General features: G+C 39.9%; 2 protein-coding genes across 9 annotated transcripts in view; one reads left to right on the top strand and one right to left on the bottom strand.

The window, feature by feature from the left end:
• LOC134351835 (TOM1-like protein 2) overlaps positions 1–6,199 on the bottom strand; it is a 175,696-nt gene extending 169,497 nt beyond the window's left edge. For all 8 annotated transcript variants that reach the window (XM_063058615.1, XM_063058616.1, XM_063058618.1 and 5 more), the window contains exon 1: positions 6,102–6,199. In XM_063058615.1, coding sequence (XP_062914685.1) covers positions 6,102–6,153 — 52 coding nt within the window. In that variant the 5' untranslated portion in view covers positions 6,154–6,199. The remainder of the gene's footprint in view (positions 1–6,101) is intronic.
• A 107-nt stretch (positions 6,200–6,306) lies between these two features.
• The window catches only part of drc3 (dynein regulatory complex subunit 3), a 50,218-nt gene continuing 37,555 nt past the window's right edge, over positions 6,307–18,969 (top strand). The window contains exons 1-5 of the mRNA XM_063057362.1: positions 6,307–6,567; positions 11,332–11,500; positions 12,061–12,177; positions 17,515–17,681; positions 17,788–17,934. Of these exons, the coding sequence (XP_062913432.1) occupies positions 11,341–11,500; positions 12,061–12,177; positions 17,515–17,681; positions 17,788–17,934 (591 nt within the window). The 5' untranslated portion in view covers positions 6,307–6,567; positions 11,332–11,340. The remainder of the gene's footprint in view (positions 6,568–11,331; positions 11,501–12,060; positions 12,178–17,514; positions 17,682–17,787; positions 17,935–18,969) is intronic.

Here is an 18,969-nt window from a genome sequence, read left to right as displayed (position 1 = left end):
TTGATTTGCTTCATCTGAGCATTTACACATACACACTTTTGTTCAACTTCTGAAAGAGTATTGATACTTTTTTTTTAAAAGCAACACACACAAAATGCTGCAGGAACTCAGCAGGCCAGGCAACATCTATGGAAAAGAGTACAGTTGACGTTTCTGGCTGAAACCCTTCATCAGGACTGGAAAAAGAGATGAGTAGTCACAGTAATAAAGTGGGAGGAGGCAAGGAAGAACCACAAGGTGGTAGGAAAATCCAGGCGGGAAGGGAGGTGAAGTAAAGAGTTGGGAGGTTGATTGGTGAAAGGGATATATGGCTGGAGAAGGGGGAATCTGATAGGAGAAGACAGAAGGCCATGGAAGAAAGAAAAGTGGGAGGAGCACCAGAGGGAGGTGATGGGCAGGTAAGGAGATGAGAGGAAAATGGGAATGGTGAGGGGGGGGGGGTAAGAAATTGATGTTCATGCCATCAGGTTGGAGGTTACCCAGACAGAATACAAGGTATTGCTCCTCCAACCTTAGTGTGGCCTGATAGCGACAACAGAGGAGGCCATGGACTGATGTTTCATCATGGGACTGGGAAGAGGAATTAAAATGGGTAGCCACTGGGAGATCCCGCTTTTTCTGTTTCAGGCTGAGATCCTTCAGCATCGACTGTACTTTTTTCCAAGGATGCTGCCTGGCCTGCTGAGTTTGTCCACTATTTTGTGTGTGTTTTTTTGATTTCCAGCATCTGCAGATTTTCTCTAGTTTATGATTGATGCTTTTTTTTGTTTATTATCTCCTTCATTTAATCACATCCATCACCCTATATTGCAGCACCAACATGCATGCCCACAATACTCTGAAAACAAAAAATAAACATACAAATGGCGACAGATATCTTGGCTCTGATGTGGAAACAAAGTACGGGGATTATATTCACAGCTCAAATTGATTTTGCCGGCCGCATTCAAGTCTGGGTCACAACACAATAGATTCAAACTTCCCAATGGGAGCTGAATGCTGTCTTTTAGGCTTGCACTGTTAATTGGCATCAGGAAAATTGGTATCAAAGTATCAAAGAACCGTCAGAGGCATCATCACTTCAAGGCAATTTAAGTGGAGCTACAACTATACATACCATAAAATCCTTAATAACATACTTCAAATTAGGGTGTGGACCACAACCTGAACTCCAGTATGCAAGATATCTTGAGGGCGCCATAATAGCATAATGGTGAGCACAACACTATTACAGTTTAGGCTAGAGCTCAAAGTTTAATTTCAGTGCCTCTCGACGTTGAATGCAGGGATTTGCTCCGGTTTCTTCCCACAGTCCAAAGACTTACTGGGTAAGTTAATTGTTGTTGTAAATTGTCCCATGATTAGGTTCGGGTTAATCGAGGTTGTCGGGGGTTGCTGGAATGGTGTGGCTCGAAAGGCCTATTCCGCGCAGTATCGCTAAATAAATTTTGGAATACTATTAGCAACAAGTCAAACCCAAAGAAGCAAATTTTACTCCTTCACATAAATTAGAATTTGCAAACATGTTTTACCAGCAAAATTTCATTTTGTATTTATCATGTAATAGTAGCACTAAGAAACCAAGCCACTTTGAAGTGCCATCTTTCCAAACAAAAAGTTCCCTATACTTCTAAATTAATACTCATTTATTTCAAAACAAAATCAAATAGATTCCAAAAGAAATAGATTCCAAAAAGAAATCATCACAGAAATAGCCATGTAAACTGCTGACCCAGCAAACCCTATTAATTTACTGTCATATTTCCTTTAAACTAGTGGGCAAATTTACTGGGCTAAATCATTCATATTGATTAAAGATTTCTGGTAAAGGCTTTACTCTACAACAAAATTCTACAGATAGATATGGTACAATAAATTAATCTCAGTCCATTACAGCATTATCTTTCACTGGCTATGTAATTTTTTTTGATTATATATCTGTTCCAAGGTCACCTCTTACAGCAACTGAGACAGACTTGACTGCTATTACACTGTTACATGAAGTTTAAAAACAATTTGCAATCAACTACACATATTTTGGCAAAATAGCAAGTAAATAAAAATCATCTTCCAACAAAATTTTTAAAGGTTGTTTCTTTTTTCTCAATTTTATAAATGAGTATTATGTAAGTCATTCAAAATGTTGAATTGTCACATCACATGATGATACCTTCTGCACCTGCACCTGTGGAAATTTGGGACATCAATAATTAATAAATCACATGGAATCATATTAAAATAAGTAAGTTGGATGTTTTCCCTCCAACCTGTGCAAACTTGCTATTCAGGCAGTTGTCCAATCAAATCTTTTTGTCATCACCAGCACTATCTATACAAAGTGCCAAGATGATACCCCATCCATAAGACAGCCAGAGAATCAAACTAATCAATTGCCACTGGAGGCAGAAGCTTCCTCTCATTTTAAAGCACTAAAGAATAAGATACGTTATAATCTTCTTAAAATGACTAGTGTTGTTAGTTGGTAAGTGTCAAGTGACTGACTAATTTCTAAATCAGTGTTGTCTCAGAAATGTTACCTTGAAAAAAAATCAAAAGACTCTGGTATGAAATCTCACCTGAAACATCAGGGCAGTTGTGGGGGAAAAATTACATTCATCTGGATAGGAACACAATAAACTGGCCTTTACTTTTTCCAGCACTTCCTCAGGATCCAAGGTGTCATGCTTCTTTTCTGGTTTTGAGCAGACTGATGAGAATAATGTGCAGTGATAGAATAGGTGCTGCCCAGTGCTGTGCATAACTGAGAGGGATTACACTGCGTTCTTGATCCAAAGACAGGGCTTTCAAAGCCATCTCCTCCTCCACTTTAAGCAGTCAATAGCTGGGATTTCCAGCAACCATTGGGAATCCTTTATTTCCTCAAGGAGGTTTTGAGCTCATGCTTGATTTTTTTTTTGTCCAACTAGTAATCTCTTCATGTGAGAAAGGTCATAATCTGGCATTGGGCATATGGATGATGCAACTTTCAAAAAAGCACTGACTGAGTAGACTTCAATGCTGGGTATATTGTCCTGGGAGGAACAACTGAACCTGGTATGATTATCCTTCAAGAGAATGTAGACGACTTCAAAGGGAAGGCAAAAAATAATTTCATATTTTCCTCGATATTGATGAAATGAAAATTAATTACATCTGGTTGCTCTGTAAATAATCTGTCACTGTTCTGACAAATAAAGTTGATAATTATATGGAGATGAATTTGGGTATTGCATTACTACCGATAGCACTTGACATAGTTTTACAAAAGAAGTTTCTAGTGCAAATGTAATGCTAAGAAGACAGCATTCCATTGGCAGTTTATTAGCTGAATCACTTTTAGATGTGTTGGAATAACTAAAGGAGCTAAATAAATGCAAGTTCATTAATTGCAGAAAAATTACTGAAAATTATAACCCAACATGGTTGAGGTCTTCTTGGCGGCCATCATGAATCAAGCTTGTTCTACATATGACTCAAACATGTCTTGTCATTTGTAAGGAGCCAAAGATTTAATATGGCTGAATATACTGAAGTGAGAAAAAGTTATTTCACTCTTCAAAGAGTCAAGTACCTCTCATAAGAAATATCTATTTCTCACAATTGCGCTACTATCTCCAAAGTTAATAGTCAATATGGCATTTTTAGCAGAAGGGATTGCTTTTCCACTCTGAAATACAATTTATTTGGAGGTTTCACATTAAAAATAAACAACTTCTTTAACTTAACCATGTTCTTAACAAGCACAAAAATACAAAAAAACACATTAAAACAGCTGATACTTTCCTGAGCGCTCCTTTTGCCTGAGATTTTCCTCAATCCTATTTCAGCAAATCATGCTTACATTCTTTTGCCAATGAGTAAAGAACAATTATTAGAATACAATTGGAAATTTTAATCCAACCAGAGACTTAACATAGACTTTATACAAAAAGAGTTTTTAAAATTGCATGCAAAGCTACATACAGTATATGTGAATAATTTGAAAAGGTGAACATACAGGAGTATCAACCAATATTATTGTATTACGCTTGGGATGGAATTTATTTTAAAGCAGCAATTCATATGTACATTTACATCAATGTAGTGACCTGAGCAGCTAACAAAATTGCCAGCACTCATTATTGGCTCAAATTTTTTGTGGCTGTAGAGAGGACAAGTGAATCTATGGAGACTTATGTACACCAATAAAAGAACATCTTCAAAAGAAATGGGAACAACCTCATGGGATGGAGAATCAACAAAATGTGCCAAAGCAAAATGCAAATTAAGGTCCATAGTTTGTATCAAAAACAGAGCCAGAGTCAGAAAGGAATACTGATATGAAAGTTCCCATGCACAGGCTTTCTCAACATGGACCCCTCAGTTAGTGGCAAGACTCCATGGCATAAAAAAGCTAGGAACCCTGGGTTTAGAGGGATGTAGGTTCAGCCAGCTTCATCATGGCCACAACCATGCTGAAAATTCAAAGACATCTTTACAAGTTGGTGCCTCAAGAAGGCAGCATCCATTACTAAGGACCCTTACAGCCTAGGGCATGCCCTCTTCTCATTATTATCATCAGGGAGGAGAAATAAGAGCCTGAAGACCCACACTCAATAGTTCAGAAACAGCTTCTTCCTTTCCACCATCAGACTTCTGAACAGCCTGTGAGTCCAAGAACATTACTTCCTTATAACTTTTGCGCTATTAGTTTATAGCATTTTTAATGTCTTTTCGTTACTGCTTGACATACAAGTCAGTGATATTACATCAGATTCTTATTCACGTGGTGATGCTTTGATATTGCAAGAGGTTGAGTAACGAACTGTCCTTTCACTTACAGCCCTAGTCTGAATCCCATATAGGTCATATACAGCTTTCTTACTGTAGGCACTGTAGCAGGTCCAATTCCGCCATTTTGCATGATGAGAAAACACATCAGTACCCTTTTAGAAAAGTCTGGTAAGAGGTTACTCTCCATCAAACTCCATAATTCAGTATTGTGCACACTGTAGTCAGACTACAACACAAGAAAAATGTAACAATACAGCAATGACAAAATCCTCAATAACTCTCCCGAGTTAACATTTCAAATATATCAACTTTGAGTGTGGCATTTTCTTTAACATATACTGATTTATACTCAGCTTAATCCACTGTTCATAGAAATACCGCATTACTATCACATGTAACTACAAACAACAGCCAATCCTGAAAAATTATTTGTATTATTTAACAGGCTTCAGAGGCCGAAAATTTTGCTAAATAAAGCTGAAATGCGATACTCATCATGAGTCTGCATCTTGAAACCTGCAGTGCCCCATTAATTTGGTGATGTTTATCAAAGTTGATAGTACCTTTTCAGTACCTAGTGAAGGAAACATCTGCCAACCATCTTAGCTTTTTTTTAAACAAAGTTTCTTTATTTTACAACCAACTAAAACAAATCTATCATCCAACTGCGTCACTTAGGACAACTCAATATTCCTCAATACTGGAGAAAAATTGATCTTGTGTATTGCGATTCTCAACTGCAATATATGCATTGGTTAATTCGGCTTATAAAAATGATACAAACTTTGGAATGTACTGTTTTGGACTGTTTAAAGTTGACGCAAATAAAGGAATTAAATCACGTCGATTAAAAGAATGAATTGACACAAACAGTTCAAGCCGGTGCCAGGAGCGTCAATACCCAACAAGGGCTAAGAGGCTGTCTTGTCTGATTGTAACTTCCATTCACTTTAAACATCATTGTAACTATAAAATTCAATAAGTCAATTAATGGAATCAAAATATTAACGAATTAGTTCGGACTATTCCGTTTTGGAATGACACTGCATAAAAGTAAACAAACATCTTTCACCCTTTTGGGCGGAAACGCTCTAGGTTACGGCACAGGAGACAAAAAAAATTATTCATGTACTCGCTTAATTAATGACGTTCTTCATTACTTTTTTTAAAAACCCCAAATCCGAAAAGATCTTCAAGAAAATTAAGTGGCAAAAGATAACTGCGACATTCGCGCGATAGATGATTTAAAAACAAAAACGCCTATTTCACGTCAAGGATTCAGTAGATCTCAATGACAGAAGGAGGACTACTCGGTCTGAAAGACTCACCTATACATTGTCCGACAGGAGTACTAAATGGGTTCCCGATGAAGAACTCCATCTTGATGCTTCCCCTCCCCCTCCCAACATCTGACGGCCGGGCGAGCGGGCGGGCGGGCGGGCGCAAGCAAAGGGCAGAGCAAGTCCTCCCATCCTTCATTCTGATTGGCTCCTGCCCCTTCCGCCCGCCTCTACCCTCGCGATCCTTATTTCTTTAGGGCAATATCCATCTCAACAAATGTTCGGTTTTATCGAGGGTAGTAATAAATTTTCCCAACCCCAATTCATGAACTTCTTTTAACAGTAGCTTTATTTTTAACGAATTTACCAATTAAATATGATGACGATAGTGCGGGTACTGCGATCGCGTGATATTTATCCTAGCAACCGAGCGAAGCTGGGCTCAGGCAGGATTCACTGGAAGAATTCACCTGATGCTTGCCTCCGAATATATTAAAAGTAAACAATAGAGGAGGTAAGTGTTAGTTTAAATGCTACTATTTCTGGATATTCTGAATGCCTTCATTATTTTTTCGGCTTACAAATAGGTGGTAGATAAATGTGTGCCTTGATAAAACGCTTATTCTCATAACACTCTCTGAACAAATCAGAAAGCATTGCAGAGTATGAAATATGCACTAATACCACTGTGGTAAAATAATCGGTTTTTAACATTGTTGATAAAGGATAGATATGGGTCAGAATTGCTCTTCAAAATAGTGCTATAGACTTTCACATCTGCGAGGGAAGACAGACAGGGTTTCAGAATGAACTCTTGTTCAAAAGACCACTGTGATTATTACAGTTATATAGCGCCTGTGATGTAGTAAGGCATTTTATGGTGCTGCACAAGGCGGTTATCAAATTTTACATTGCTTAACCGCTGACATAGGTTATAAAAGAGCAGGGTGATAAATGGATGAATTAAGGGACAGAATTTCGAAGTACGAGGCATGAGTTATCAGGGGTTGCTGCTATAGAAGATGAGAGAAGCACACAATTGCGGAGCTACAGGAAAACGGAAGTAAGGGAGGATTAACAGATCGACAGATATAATGGAAGTAGTGATTAAAAACAAGAATGAACATTTTTAAGCTAAACTTTGCTGGACTTTTTTTGGGCCAATGTAAATAGAGGCACGATATATTATGTTGGGGAATAAGAAAATGGCAAACAAATCATCTTTTCCCAGAAAGAAATAATGGAGAAATGAAAGTGTAAAACAAATGAGGAACGAAAGCAAAATGGTATTATTAAAAATTAATGCTGAAGAAATTAATAGGTGATAAATCCCCAACAGTAAGTGTTACAAAGTTCTTTCTCGCTTGTTAGACACAGCAGAAATAAGAGACTTAATTTTCCAATGGTGTAGCCTGTCCTACAGATACCATCATTTATTTTCAAATATTGAACTGAGTTCTTAAATGACTTTTACAAAGTGATTACTTTTAAAGCATCATTTAAACACAATAATGTGTTCCAATTGTCTTGTACACATTCTGAACTATGATTGATACTGCTGTGTTAATAACTTTGTTTCAAACTTCATTGATTTATTGAAATGCAAAAAATCTGTAGGTTTTGGAAGTCTGAAATAAAAGCAGAAAGTTCAAGATATACTCGGCAAGTAAGGCAGCATTTTTGTAGCTGGCATTACAGTTTGATCAACTTGGAAACTAGGAGACAAACTGGAAATATAAGGATGGAGTTAAAGGGAAAGAGAGAATAAATAAAGTTAAGAAAGACAACAGATTAACGGGGCAGAAAGCTCAGGAAGGGATCGGAGAGTATGGCCAAGTGCAATAGGAATCGATGTGAAAGGTGAGGGGAATAATGGATTAAAAGTATTATATATGAATGCACGAAGTATAAGAAATAAAGTGGATGAGCTTGAGGCTCAGTTGGAAATTGGCAAGTATGATGTTGTAAGAATAACAGAGATATGGCTGCAAGAGGACCAAGGCTGGGAAATGAATATTCAAGGGAATATGTCCTATCAAAAGGACAGACAGCTGGGCAGAGGGGGTGGAGTGGCTCTGTTGGTGAGGAATGAAATTCAGTCCCTTGCGAGGGGTGACATAGAATCAGGAGATGTAGAGTCAGTATAGATAGAACTGAGAAATTGTAAGGGCAAAAAGACCCTGATGGGAGTTATCTACAGGCCCCCAAACAGTAGCCTGGATATAGGGTGCAAGTTGAATCAACAGTTAAAATTGGCATGTTGCAGAGGTAATGCTACGGTTGTTACGGGGGATTTCAACATGCAGGTAGACTGGGAAAATCAGGTTGGTACTGGACCCCAAGAAAGGGAGTTTGTGGAGTGCCTCCGAGATGGATTCTTAGAGCAGCTTGTACTAGAGCCTACCAGAGAGAAGACAATTCTAGATCTAGTGTTGTGTAATAAACCGGATTTGATAAGGGAACTCGAGGTAAAGGAGCCATTAGGAGGTAGTGACCATAATATAATAAGTTTTAATCTACAATTTGAGAGGGAGAAGGAAAAATCGGAAGTGTCAGTATTACAGTTGAACAAAGGGGACTATGGAGGCATGAGGGAGGAGCTGGCCAAAGTTGACTGGAAAGGTGCCCTAGCAGGGACGACAGTGGAACAACAATGGCAGGTATTTCTGGGAATAATACAGAAGGTGCAGGATCAGTTCATTCCAAAGAGGAAGAAAGATTCTAAGGGGAGTAAGGGGCGACCATGGCTGACAAGGGAAGTCAAAGACAGGATAAAAATAAAAGAGAAGAAGTATAACATAGCAAAGATGAGTGGGAAGCCAGAGGATTGGGGAAACTTTTAAGGAGCAACAGAAGATAACTAAAAAGGCAATACGGGGTGAAAAGAAGAGGTACGAAAGTAAGCTAGCCAGGAATATAAAGGAGGATAGTAAAGGCTTCTTTAGGTATATGAAGAGGAAAAAATTAGTTAAGACCAAAGTTGGGCCCTTGAAGACAGAAATGGGTGAATTTATTATGGGGAACAAAGAAATGGCAGACGAGTTGAATAGGTACTTTGGATCTGTCTTCACTAGGGAAGACACAAACAGTCTCCCAGATGTAATAGTGGCCAGAGTACCTAGGGTAACAGAGGAACTGAAGGAAATTCAAATTAGGCAGAAAATGGTGTTGGATAGACTGATGGGACTGAAGGCTGATAAATCCCCAGAGCCTGATGGTCTGCATCCCAGGGTACTTAAGGAGGTGGCTCTAGAAATTGTGGATACATTGGTAATTATTTTCCAATGATCTATAGATTCAGGATCAGTTCCTGTGGATTGGAGGGTAGCTTATGTTATCCCACTTTTTAAGAAAGGAGGGAGAGAGAAAATAGGCAATTATAGACCAGTTAGCCTGACATCAGTGGTGGGGAAGATGCCGGAGTCAATTATAAAAGATGAAATAGCAGCACATTTGGATAGCAGTAACAGGATCGGCCCGAGTCAGCATGAATTTATGAAGGGGAAATCATGCTTGACTGATTTTCTGAAACTTTTTGAAGATGTAACTATGAAAATGGACAAAGGAGAGCCAGTGGATGTAGTGTACCTGGACTTTCAGAAAGCCTTTGATAAGGTCCCATATAGGAGATTAGTAGGCAAAACTGGAGCACATGGTATTGGGGGTAGGTTATGACATGGATAGAAAATTGGTTGGCAGACAGGAAACAAAGAGTAGGGATTAACAGGTCCCTTTCAGAATGGCAGGCAGTGACTAGTGGAGTACTGCAAGGCTCGGTGCTGGGACCACAGCTATTTGTAATACACATTAATGATTTAGATGAAGGAATTAAAAGTAACATTAGCAAATTTGCAGATGACACAAAGCTGGGTGGCAGTGTGAAATGTGAGGAGGATGTTATGAGAATACAGGGTGACTTGGACAGGTTGGATGAGTGGGCAGATGTGTGGCAGATGCAGTTTAATGTGGATAAATGTGAGGTTATCCACTTTGGTGGCAAGAACAGGAAGGCAGATTACTATCTGAATGGTGTCAAGTTAGGAAAAGGGGAAGTACAATGAGATCTAGGTGTCCTTGTTCATCAGTCACTGAAAGTAAGCATGCAGGTACAGCAGGCAGTGAAGAAAGCTAATGGCATGTTGGCCTTCATGACAAGGGGAGTTGAGTATAGAAGCACAGAGGTCCTTCTGCAGTTGTACAGGGCCCTGGTGAGATTGTGTGCAGTTTTGGCCTCCAAATATGAGGAAGGACATTCTTGCTATTGAGAGAGTGCAGCGTAGGTTCACGAGGTTAATTCCCGGGATGGCGGGACTGTCATATGTTGAAAGATTGGAGCGACTGGACTTGTATACACTGGAATTTAGAAGGCTGAGCGGGAATCTGATTGAAACATATAAGATTATTAAGGGATTGGACAAGCTAGAGGCAGGAAATATGTTCCCAATGTTGGGGGAGTCCAGAACTAGGGGCCACAGTTTAAGAATAGGGGGTAGGCCATTTAGAATGGAGTTGAGGAAAAACTGTTTCACCCAGAAAGTTGTGGATCTGTGGAATGCTCTGCCTCAGAAGGCAGTGGAGGCCAATTCTCTGGATGCTTTCAAGAAAGAGTTAGATAGAGCTCTTAAAGATAATGGAGTCAAGGGATATGGGGAGAAGGCAGGAACAGGGTACTGATTGTGGATGATCAGCCATGATCACAGTGAATGGCGGTGCTGGCTCGAAGGGCTGAATGGCCTACTCCTGCACCTATTGTCTGTTGTCTATTGAAACATTAGAAATAAGTATTGCAGAAAAGGGGAGAGAACAACGGGAATCCACGTGATACAGAAGGAATGATGCAAGTGATAACTAGCCAAGAGCCATGATGATTACATTAATCCTTTAAATTAGCTCTGAACAGCCATTGGAGTGTTTTCTCCTGAATTCATATTAATTTCAGTTTTCCCAAGACTCCTTGATGCCACAAGCAGTCACTCTTCCTCAGGAATTTAGTATTTTTGCGGGGTTCTGTAGACTCTAGAGCCAACTATCTTTAGGAAACCCAAACTAGGTATCAGTGAGAAGGCTGCTGCTGTGTAAGTGCTACAGATTTGTGCAATGAAGGCTGTGTGAGAGCAGCTGAGGGTGATCCACTTTCGACTCCACCACTTTTGCTGAGAGGTAATGAGCAAATTCTAGCTGACAACTTCTGATGGTCACAGTAACATCAAACATTTCATTTTCAATGTTGTTAAACAAAATTGTAATATTTTCCTGTTTTCCTTTTACGTGAACATAGCAATTCACAATGAGCCAACCATATAAAACAATTGAGCCCAGTGTCATAGATGATAAAATGCTTGAAGAGGTGGTGAAAAAACAAGGACCACCAGGAAGAGCAGGACGGATAGCCCAATCAGAAGGAATTGACTTCAAAGATGTATATCATCTTCAACTTGATTACCAAAGTATGTTTTAGGATTAAGCCAGTGACATGATATATATGTAGAAGATAGTTTGTCAAATTTAAAAAAATATATTACTGATATATTGTTAATGAATCTGCTCTTGTATGTATATCCTTAAATCTTTTAACTCTGTGTTGCTAAAAGATGTTTAAATCTGCATGGCAGGTGATAACCATTTGATTGTTAATAACAACTTGTATTTCACAGTAGACAAACTATAGCAAAGTGGTTTAAATACAGAGGAGGAAAGGTTTGACTGAGGAAGATGCTCATCATTTTTCTCCTTTTGCACTAATTTATTTTTGTATACCTTACTGTAACTCGTAATTATGTTTGTGTATTGTAATTTTTAAATTATTTTATGGATTTTGCTGCCGCAAAACAACATATTTCACAACACTGGTTGATGATAATAAACCTAATTTTGATTCTGAAAAGAGTCTGAATAGTAGTCATGGAGAGAATCATGATGATAGAAGTCTTGACTTACAAAAATTTTAATGAGGCTGCCTTAAAAAGGAAGATTGGTATAAAATGTCAGGCTTTTCTCCTTGGTGCAGATGTACTGAAGGTTGATAATCTGTGGCAATTTACATCATTGACTAAACTCCAGCTCGATAATAATGTCATTGAAAAGATTGAGGGACTGAACACGCTAGTCAACCTGGTATGGCTAGGTAAGATGTCAAGAACTCTGAATATTAGCATTTTGTTTTATTTCAGCTATATTTTTGCATTTATTGTATTGAATTGACCTTATTTCTTACATCCTTCACATACATGAGGAGTAAAAATCTTTACGTTACATCTCCTCTAAATGTTCAATGTGCAATCATAGTAATTTATAATAAATAGAACAGTCAATGTAACATGGAAATACACTCCAATCAACGTGAGTTAATCAGTCTGATGGCCTGGTGGAAGAAGCTGTCCCGGAGCTTGTTGGTCTTGGCTTTTATGCTGCGGTACTGCTTCCCGGATGGTAGCAGCTGGAATAGATTGTGGTTAGGATGACTCGGGTCTCCAATGATTCTTCGGGCCCCTTTCTCATACCTATCTTTGTAAATGTCCTGAACCATAGGAAGTTCACAACTACAGATGTGCTGGGCTACCTGCACCACACTCTACAGGATCCTGTGATTGAGAGAAGTACAGTTCCCATACCAGGCAGTGATGCAGCCAGTCAGGATGCTCTCATTTGTGCCCCTGTAGAAAGTCCTTAGGATTTGGGGGCCCATACTAAACTTCCTCAACTGTCCAAGGTGAGAGAGACACTGTTGTGCCTTGTTCACCACACAGCTGGTGTGAACAGACCACATGAGGTCCTCAGTGATGTGCTTACCCTCTCAACCCCTGATCCATTGATGCCAATAGGGGTTAGCCTGGCTCCATTTCTTCTGTAATCCACAACCAGTTCCTTTGTTTTTGCAACATTGAGGGGAGAGGTTATTTTCTTGACTCCACAGCGTCAGAGAGATGACTTCTTCCCTATAGGCCACCTCATTATTGTTTGAGATTAGGCCAATCAATGTAGTGTCATCAGCAAATTTAACAAGCAGATTAGAGCTGTGGGTGGCGACACAGTCACGGTTGTACAGGGAGTAAAGGAGGGGACTTAGTACACAGCCCTGAGGGGCTCCTGTATTGAGAGTCAGAGAGGTGAGGGAGCCCACTCTTACCACCTGCTGGCAATCTGACAAGAAGTCCATGTCCAGCTGCACAAGGCAGGGTCAAGACCGAAGTCTCTGAGCTGCCCATCGAGCCTGGATGGAATTATGGTGTTGAATGTTGAACTGTGGTCCAAGAACAGCATTCTCACATAAGCATCCTTCTTCTCCAGATGTGTAAGGACAGTGGCTATTGCATTGTCTGTCCATTGGTTGTGTCGGTAGGTGAATTGTAGGGGGTCCAGTAAACAAATCATTTAGTGAGATGACATCACAGCTGTGATTGAACTGTCAAACAAGCCTTGAGGTTCTGAATAACATGTCTACTGTTCCTATGAGCTGCATTCAGGTTCTGTTGATCTGCCCCTGCTGGAAAATGAGTAAACTTTCCTGTTGAATAAAGACTGAAATAGACTTCACTGGTGATGCTGTGATATACAACTGCCTTTCACTGGCAAGGAAGACCTCCCAGAGTCTGGGAAGTCTTCTAGTCACTTCTTTCTAAGGAATTGGTTTCATTTTTACCAACAAAGCCTCCCACCCCTCTGCCCACCTGTACCCTTGAATGTTAAGCTCCCAGATGCCAATCTCTAGCTGCACTGCAAAATCATCTACATTATTTTATAACCGTGAGCATTCAAATATAACACCTTCAGTTCCACATTCACCATTCTTCAAGTTTGTCTCCAGGTTGCCTGAAGTTAAATTTTTACCCCTTTATAAACTTTTTGTTTTTATCTTTATTCTGGAAACTTTAGTAACCTCTCCTGCACTCCTTCCCTTTGAATTTATCCATACTTTTCCATGCTGTTGAACCCACCCCTCTACTAATTAGTTTGAAGCCCTATCAACAGCCTGACTTGTGTGATTCACCTGGATTCTGATCCCAGCATGGTTTGGGTGGAGTTTGTTCCATCAGAAGAGCTTCCTCCTTCCCCAGTATTTGTATTGCGACTAGGATGTTGCCAGGACCAGAGTGCTTGAGTTATAAGGTGAGACTGGATCAGGTGGGATTGTTTCCCTGGAGTGAAGAATGCTAAGGGGGGACTTTATTCAGCTTATAAAATTGTGAAGGACATAAATAAGATATTCCCAGAATGGCGGGGGGGGGTGGGGGTTGGGGAAGGGATCTAAAACTAAAAAGCATAGGTTTCAGTTGAGAGGGGAAGAGATTTAAAGAGGACCTGAGGGTCAGGGATTTCACACAGAGGGCAATGTAGAATGGGTGTTTTTCTGACTGGGTGTCTATTAAATGTGGTGTACCACATGAATCGATGGTTGGACTTCAGTTATTTATATATAAGTGACTTGCAAGAGAATATAGATTGTCTAATTAGTAAGCTTGTTGAAGTTAGATAGTGAAGAAGGTATCTAAGATTATGAGAACACTCAGTCCTCTTTCATTGTCATTTAGAAATGCATACATACATTAAGAAATGATACAATGTTTCTCCAGAGTGATATCACAAAAAACAAGACAGACCAAAGACTAACACTGACAAAACCACATAATTATAACATATAATTACAGCAGTGCAAAGCAATACCATAATTTGATGAAAAACAGTCCATAGGCACAGTAAAAAAAAAATCTCAAAGTCCCCGAGTCGATCGACTCCCAAGTCCCCGATAGCGGCGGCAAAAGGGAGAAACTCTCTGCCATAGACCTCCAGGCATCGTCAACTCGCCGATTCCTTGGATAGCAGCCAACCACAGCCGACCCTGAGTCCATCTGTCCGAAAACTCCAGGCTTCCGAGCAGCCTCTCCAATACAGCCTCCCGAGCGCCTTCGACCTCTCCCCGGCCGCTGAAACACGCAAAGCCAAGGATTTCGAGGCCTTCAGCTCCAGAGATTCTGGTTACCGCACAGTAGCAGCGGTAGCAAAGCGGACATTTCAGAAGTTTTCCAGATGTTCCACTGTGCACTCACGTTTGTCTCCATCAAATCAGAATTGTGCACGGTCCCCTACTTGACAGATAATAGATATTCATCACCGGAGAGGCCGCGCGCGCTGCCGTCGCACCACCATTTTCTAAGGGTGTATTCCAGAACGTAAATCAGCCAGAAAGTTGAGAAGACTGATAGCAAATGAAATATAATCCAGACAAGTGTAAGGTAATGCACTTTGGGACATAATAATCTGATAGAACAAGTAAAGTAAATGTCAGTGACTTTAGAAGTTTTGATGGACAGGGGGACCTTGGAGTTCAAGTCAACAAGTCACTGAAAAGGACAACACAGGTGGATAAGGTAGTGAAGAAAGCATTTGATGTGTCTGCCTTCATAAACTGAGGCATTGAGTATAAAAAGTTGAGATGGTATGTCCCAACTATACAAAACAATGTTTAGACTGGACCTACAGTTTTGTGCACAGTTCTGGTAACTGCATTATAGGAAGGATGTCGTAGCAATCGATAGTGTGCAGAAGAGATTCATCAAGGTGTTGCCTAGAATGGAGGAGATTGAATAGGCTGTGTTTATTCTTACTGGAACATATAAGACTAATAGGTGACACTGTAGAGATTTATAAAATAATGAAGAGAATAGAAAGGACAGAGTCTTTGTCCCAAGGCTTTGGAGTCCAGAGCTAGAACACACAGGTTTAAGATGAGAGAGGAGAAAATTAAAGGAGATCTGAGGAGTAGGTTTTTCTCACGGAGGGCAATGGTTATCTATATTGAGTTGTCAGAGGAGGTGTTAGAATGCAATGTGTAAAAGGCATGTGCATAAGTGCTTGGATAGGAAAGGGATGGAGGAAAATTGGTCTAATGCAGATAAATGGGGTTAGCATAGATGGGCATCATGAATGGCACGGACGGGCAGGGCTATAAGGGCCTTTTTTATTTTCCTCTGTGGCTTTATTATATGATGTTTCTAGGATATCTTCTCTCATTTCTGCACTAAGGAATCTTTAATCAATATTACAATGCATCATTCTCTTTTACATTCCACCTACCCCTGTCACACCTGGAAATTCTGAATCCCGGAATGTCAGTCTTGCCCTTCTTTCAAACACATCTTTGACAGCAACATTACCACATGGTTAGGTGCTGTTTAGTGGTCTAAGTTTACTGCTTAACTAGTCAGATTCCTTGTATTAAAATAGTTGCAACTTGGCCTTCCATTCCTCCCATATGCCTTATTGCACCCATGTTTTTCTGCCTACTAGACTGACTTAGCTTTACCACCATATTCGATTGTACTTATCTGCCCCCACCTCTCCAACTATATGTCTATGGTGTCCAATTTCCCTGCTAAATTAGTTTTGAACCTCCCAACGGCATGAACAAACCTCTTTGTAAGGCTGCTGGACCTATTCAGGTCCTATTTTGTTCATGCATCTAAAGTGCTTCTCTGACATAATCTCTTTAGCCATTTATTTCTGACCTAACCTCCTATTCCTATACTCGCTTGACGTGACAGTGGAAGTAATCCAGAAATTCTAACCTTCAAGGTTTTTCTTTTAATTTGTGACCCAACTCCTGAAAATCTTGTTTCAGGTCCATGTCCCTTTTTACACCAATGTCAATGGCGCTATTGTGAACCACAACCTCTCCTCTCCTTTTACAATTTTCTACAACTGTTCTGTGGCATCTTGGCCTTCACACCAAGAAGCTAACATTCTTACTTATGACCACATAGGCTCTTACTATTCTCCTCACTATTGAGACTCCTACCACTGTTGCCTTTGGACTCTTATGGCCATCCCTTATTCAGATGAGCCACCCTGAGCGCCATGATTCCCCGAAGGTACATTCACTCTCCATTTTCCAAAATGGAGAATGGTTTTGGAATGAGATATACTCTGAAGTTTTCCTGACAGCCTCCTTTCCTCTGACTGGTGGTCACCCATTCTTTCCTAAAGTCTGAGATAATTACCTCTAAAATTGTGTTAATTGTGTAACTTTTGTTCTCATAGATGCACTGCGGTGCCTCTAGCCAGACCACATCTCTGAAACATAGCATTCAGCCTAACAAAACAGGAGCACTTCCCACAAATGTAGTTACTCAGACTGAAAAGAACATCTCGGAGACGGCACGTGCTGTAAGCCATAAAACTCACCTGGTATATTTTTAATTTAGAAAGGACCCTTAAAAATATAATTCAAGTTGATCCTACACTTTATCTCTTTATCATAAATCATATAATATGACTGGCAGTAACGTTGCACTGTCCTTTGGAGGTCACTGTTGAGAAGATCCCACAGAATGCTACACTCTTAGCCTCCAATTTATATGCTTTGTCTAGTCTGCTCAAGATAATTGACCTCACTTGAAAAGATCACAATTCTAATTACAAAGGAGGTCCTTTCCAGATGAAATGAAATACAAATTTTCTTTTCTAGATTTATCTTTCAACAATATTGAGATGATTGAAGGCCTGGAAGAACTGATTAAGCTAGAAGATCTCAGTCTGTACAGTAACAGAATTTCCAAATTTGAAAACATGGACTCATTGGTAAACCTGCAAGTTTTCTCCATTGGAAAAAATCATATCAGCAACCTGGAATCTGTAAGCAACTTAATTGGAGTGGAGCTCACTTTTCACCAGTTTATTCTGGTTTTCTTTTAAATTTTCAGTACTTTATATTTCTAAATTAGACATGTTATTCTTGCAGATTATTTATTTAAGAAGATTTAAGAGACTGCGGACATTGAATCTTGCTGGCAATCCTGTTAGTAAAGATGATCGATACAGTATGTACGTTCCTGCCTTTCTGCCCGATCTGATGTACCTGGACTTCAGATTAATAGATAAGACTACAGTAAGTATTTTATCAGAGTGGACAAATAGTAAAGTTGATATAATGCACAGTTTAAGAATCGAACTGCATGGAAACAGGCCCTTTGACCCAACTGGTCTGTGCTGACTTGTTTCATTGAATATATGCTTTGCATCCATCTTTGCAAGTGTGAAGAATTATTAAAACAGTAACATGCAGCAAGATTTTGGTTAATAATTTACCTGTCCAGTATTCTATACTAGTTCTGTACAGTTCCTTAAGGTTGTTATAGCTGGGGGTGGTACTGTTCTCACTACCAAGTCCAGCTCCTGTGTGGCTTAGCTACTAAGCACGGCGGAACAGTTTCTACTGACAGGAGAAGGTGCAACAGTGGGTTACTGGCGCCTTAAAAACAGTCACTTCAAGCAGATAGTCTGCCGTGGTTGGCAGCTCATCTTGCGGCTATACCCACTCATAGGGAAAGCTTCAGGAGTTGGCCCTGAGTGGAAAAATCCAAAACCAGGGCCCCTAAGGTAGGCCTATATTAAGTTCAATGTTGATTGGCAACTCCTGTGATGCTGCTGGTGCCAAACTGTATCAGCCATGTGCTCTTCCTTTGGGTTCACCAGATTGCTACATGGGCAACAGTTTGCTCTCCATATTGTACTGCTCAGACCTGCGTACAGTATCTATACAACTAGGATGCAATATCCCTGAGCGAAGGAGCCCCTCACATTCTATGCTGCACACTAACATGGAAGTCTTCAGGTGTTTGTCTCCTCATGTGGATTCCAAACTTATAACATTAAGAGGAAGTGATATGAAGTTTATTATATTTGAGAATATTCCTTGTAACCTTTGAGGATGTTGCAACATTACTTGACAAATATGATTGTTCCAGGTTATAAGAAAACTCTTATAGAGAGAGTGCAGAGGAGATTTACAAGGATGTTGCCTGAATTGGAGGGCGTACCTTCTGAGAATAGGTTGAGTGAATTTGGCCTTTTCTCTTTGGAGCGGCAGAGAATGTTAGGAGGTGACCTAATAGAGGTGTATAAGATGATGAGGGGCATTGAT

This window comes from Mobula hypostoma, chromosome 9, assembly GCF_963921235.1.
Source record: "Mobula hypostoma chromosome 9, sMobHyp1.1, whole genome shotgun sequence".
Lineage (NCBI taxonomy): Eukaryota > Metazoa > Chordata > Chondrichthyes > Myliobatiformes > Myliobatidae > Mobula > Mobula hypostoma.
Note: the sequence above shows the minus strand (reverse complement) of the source record. Positions and strands in the feature narration are given on the sequence as shown.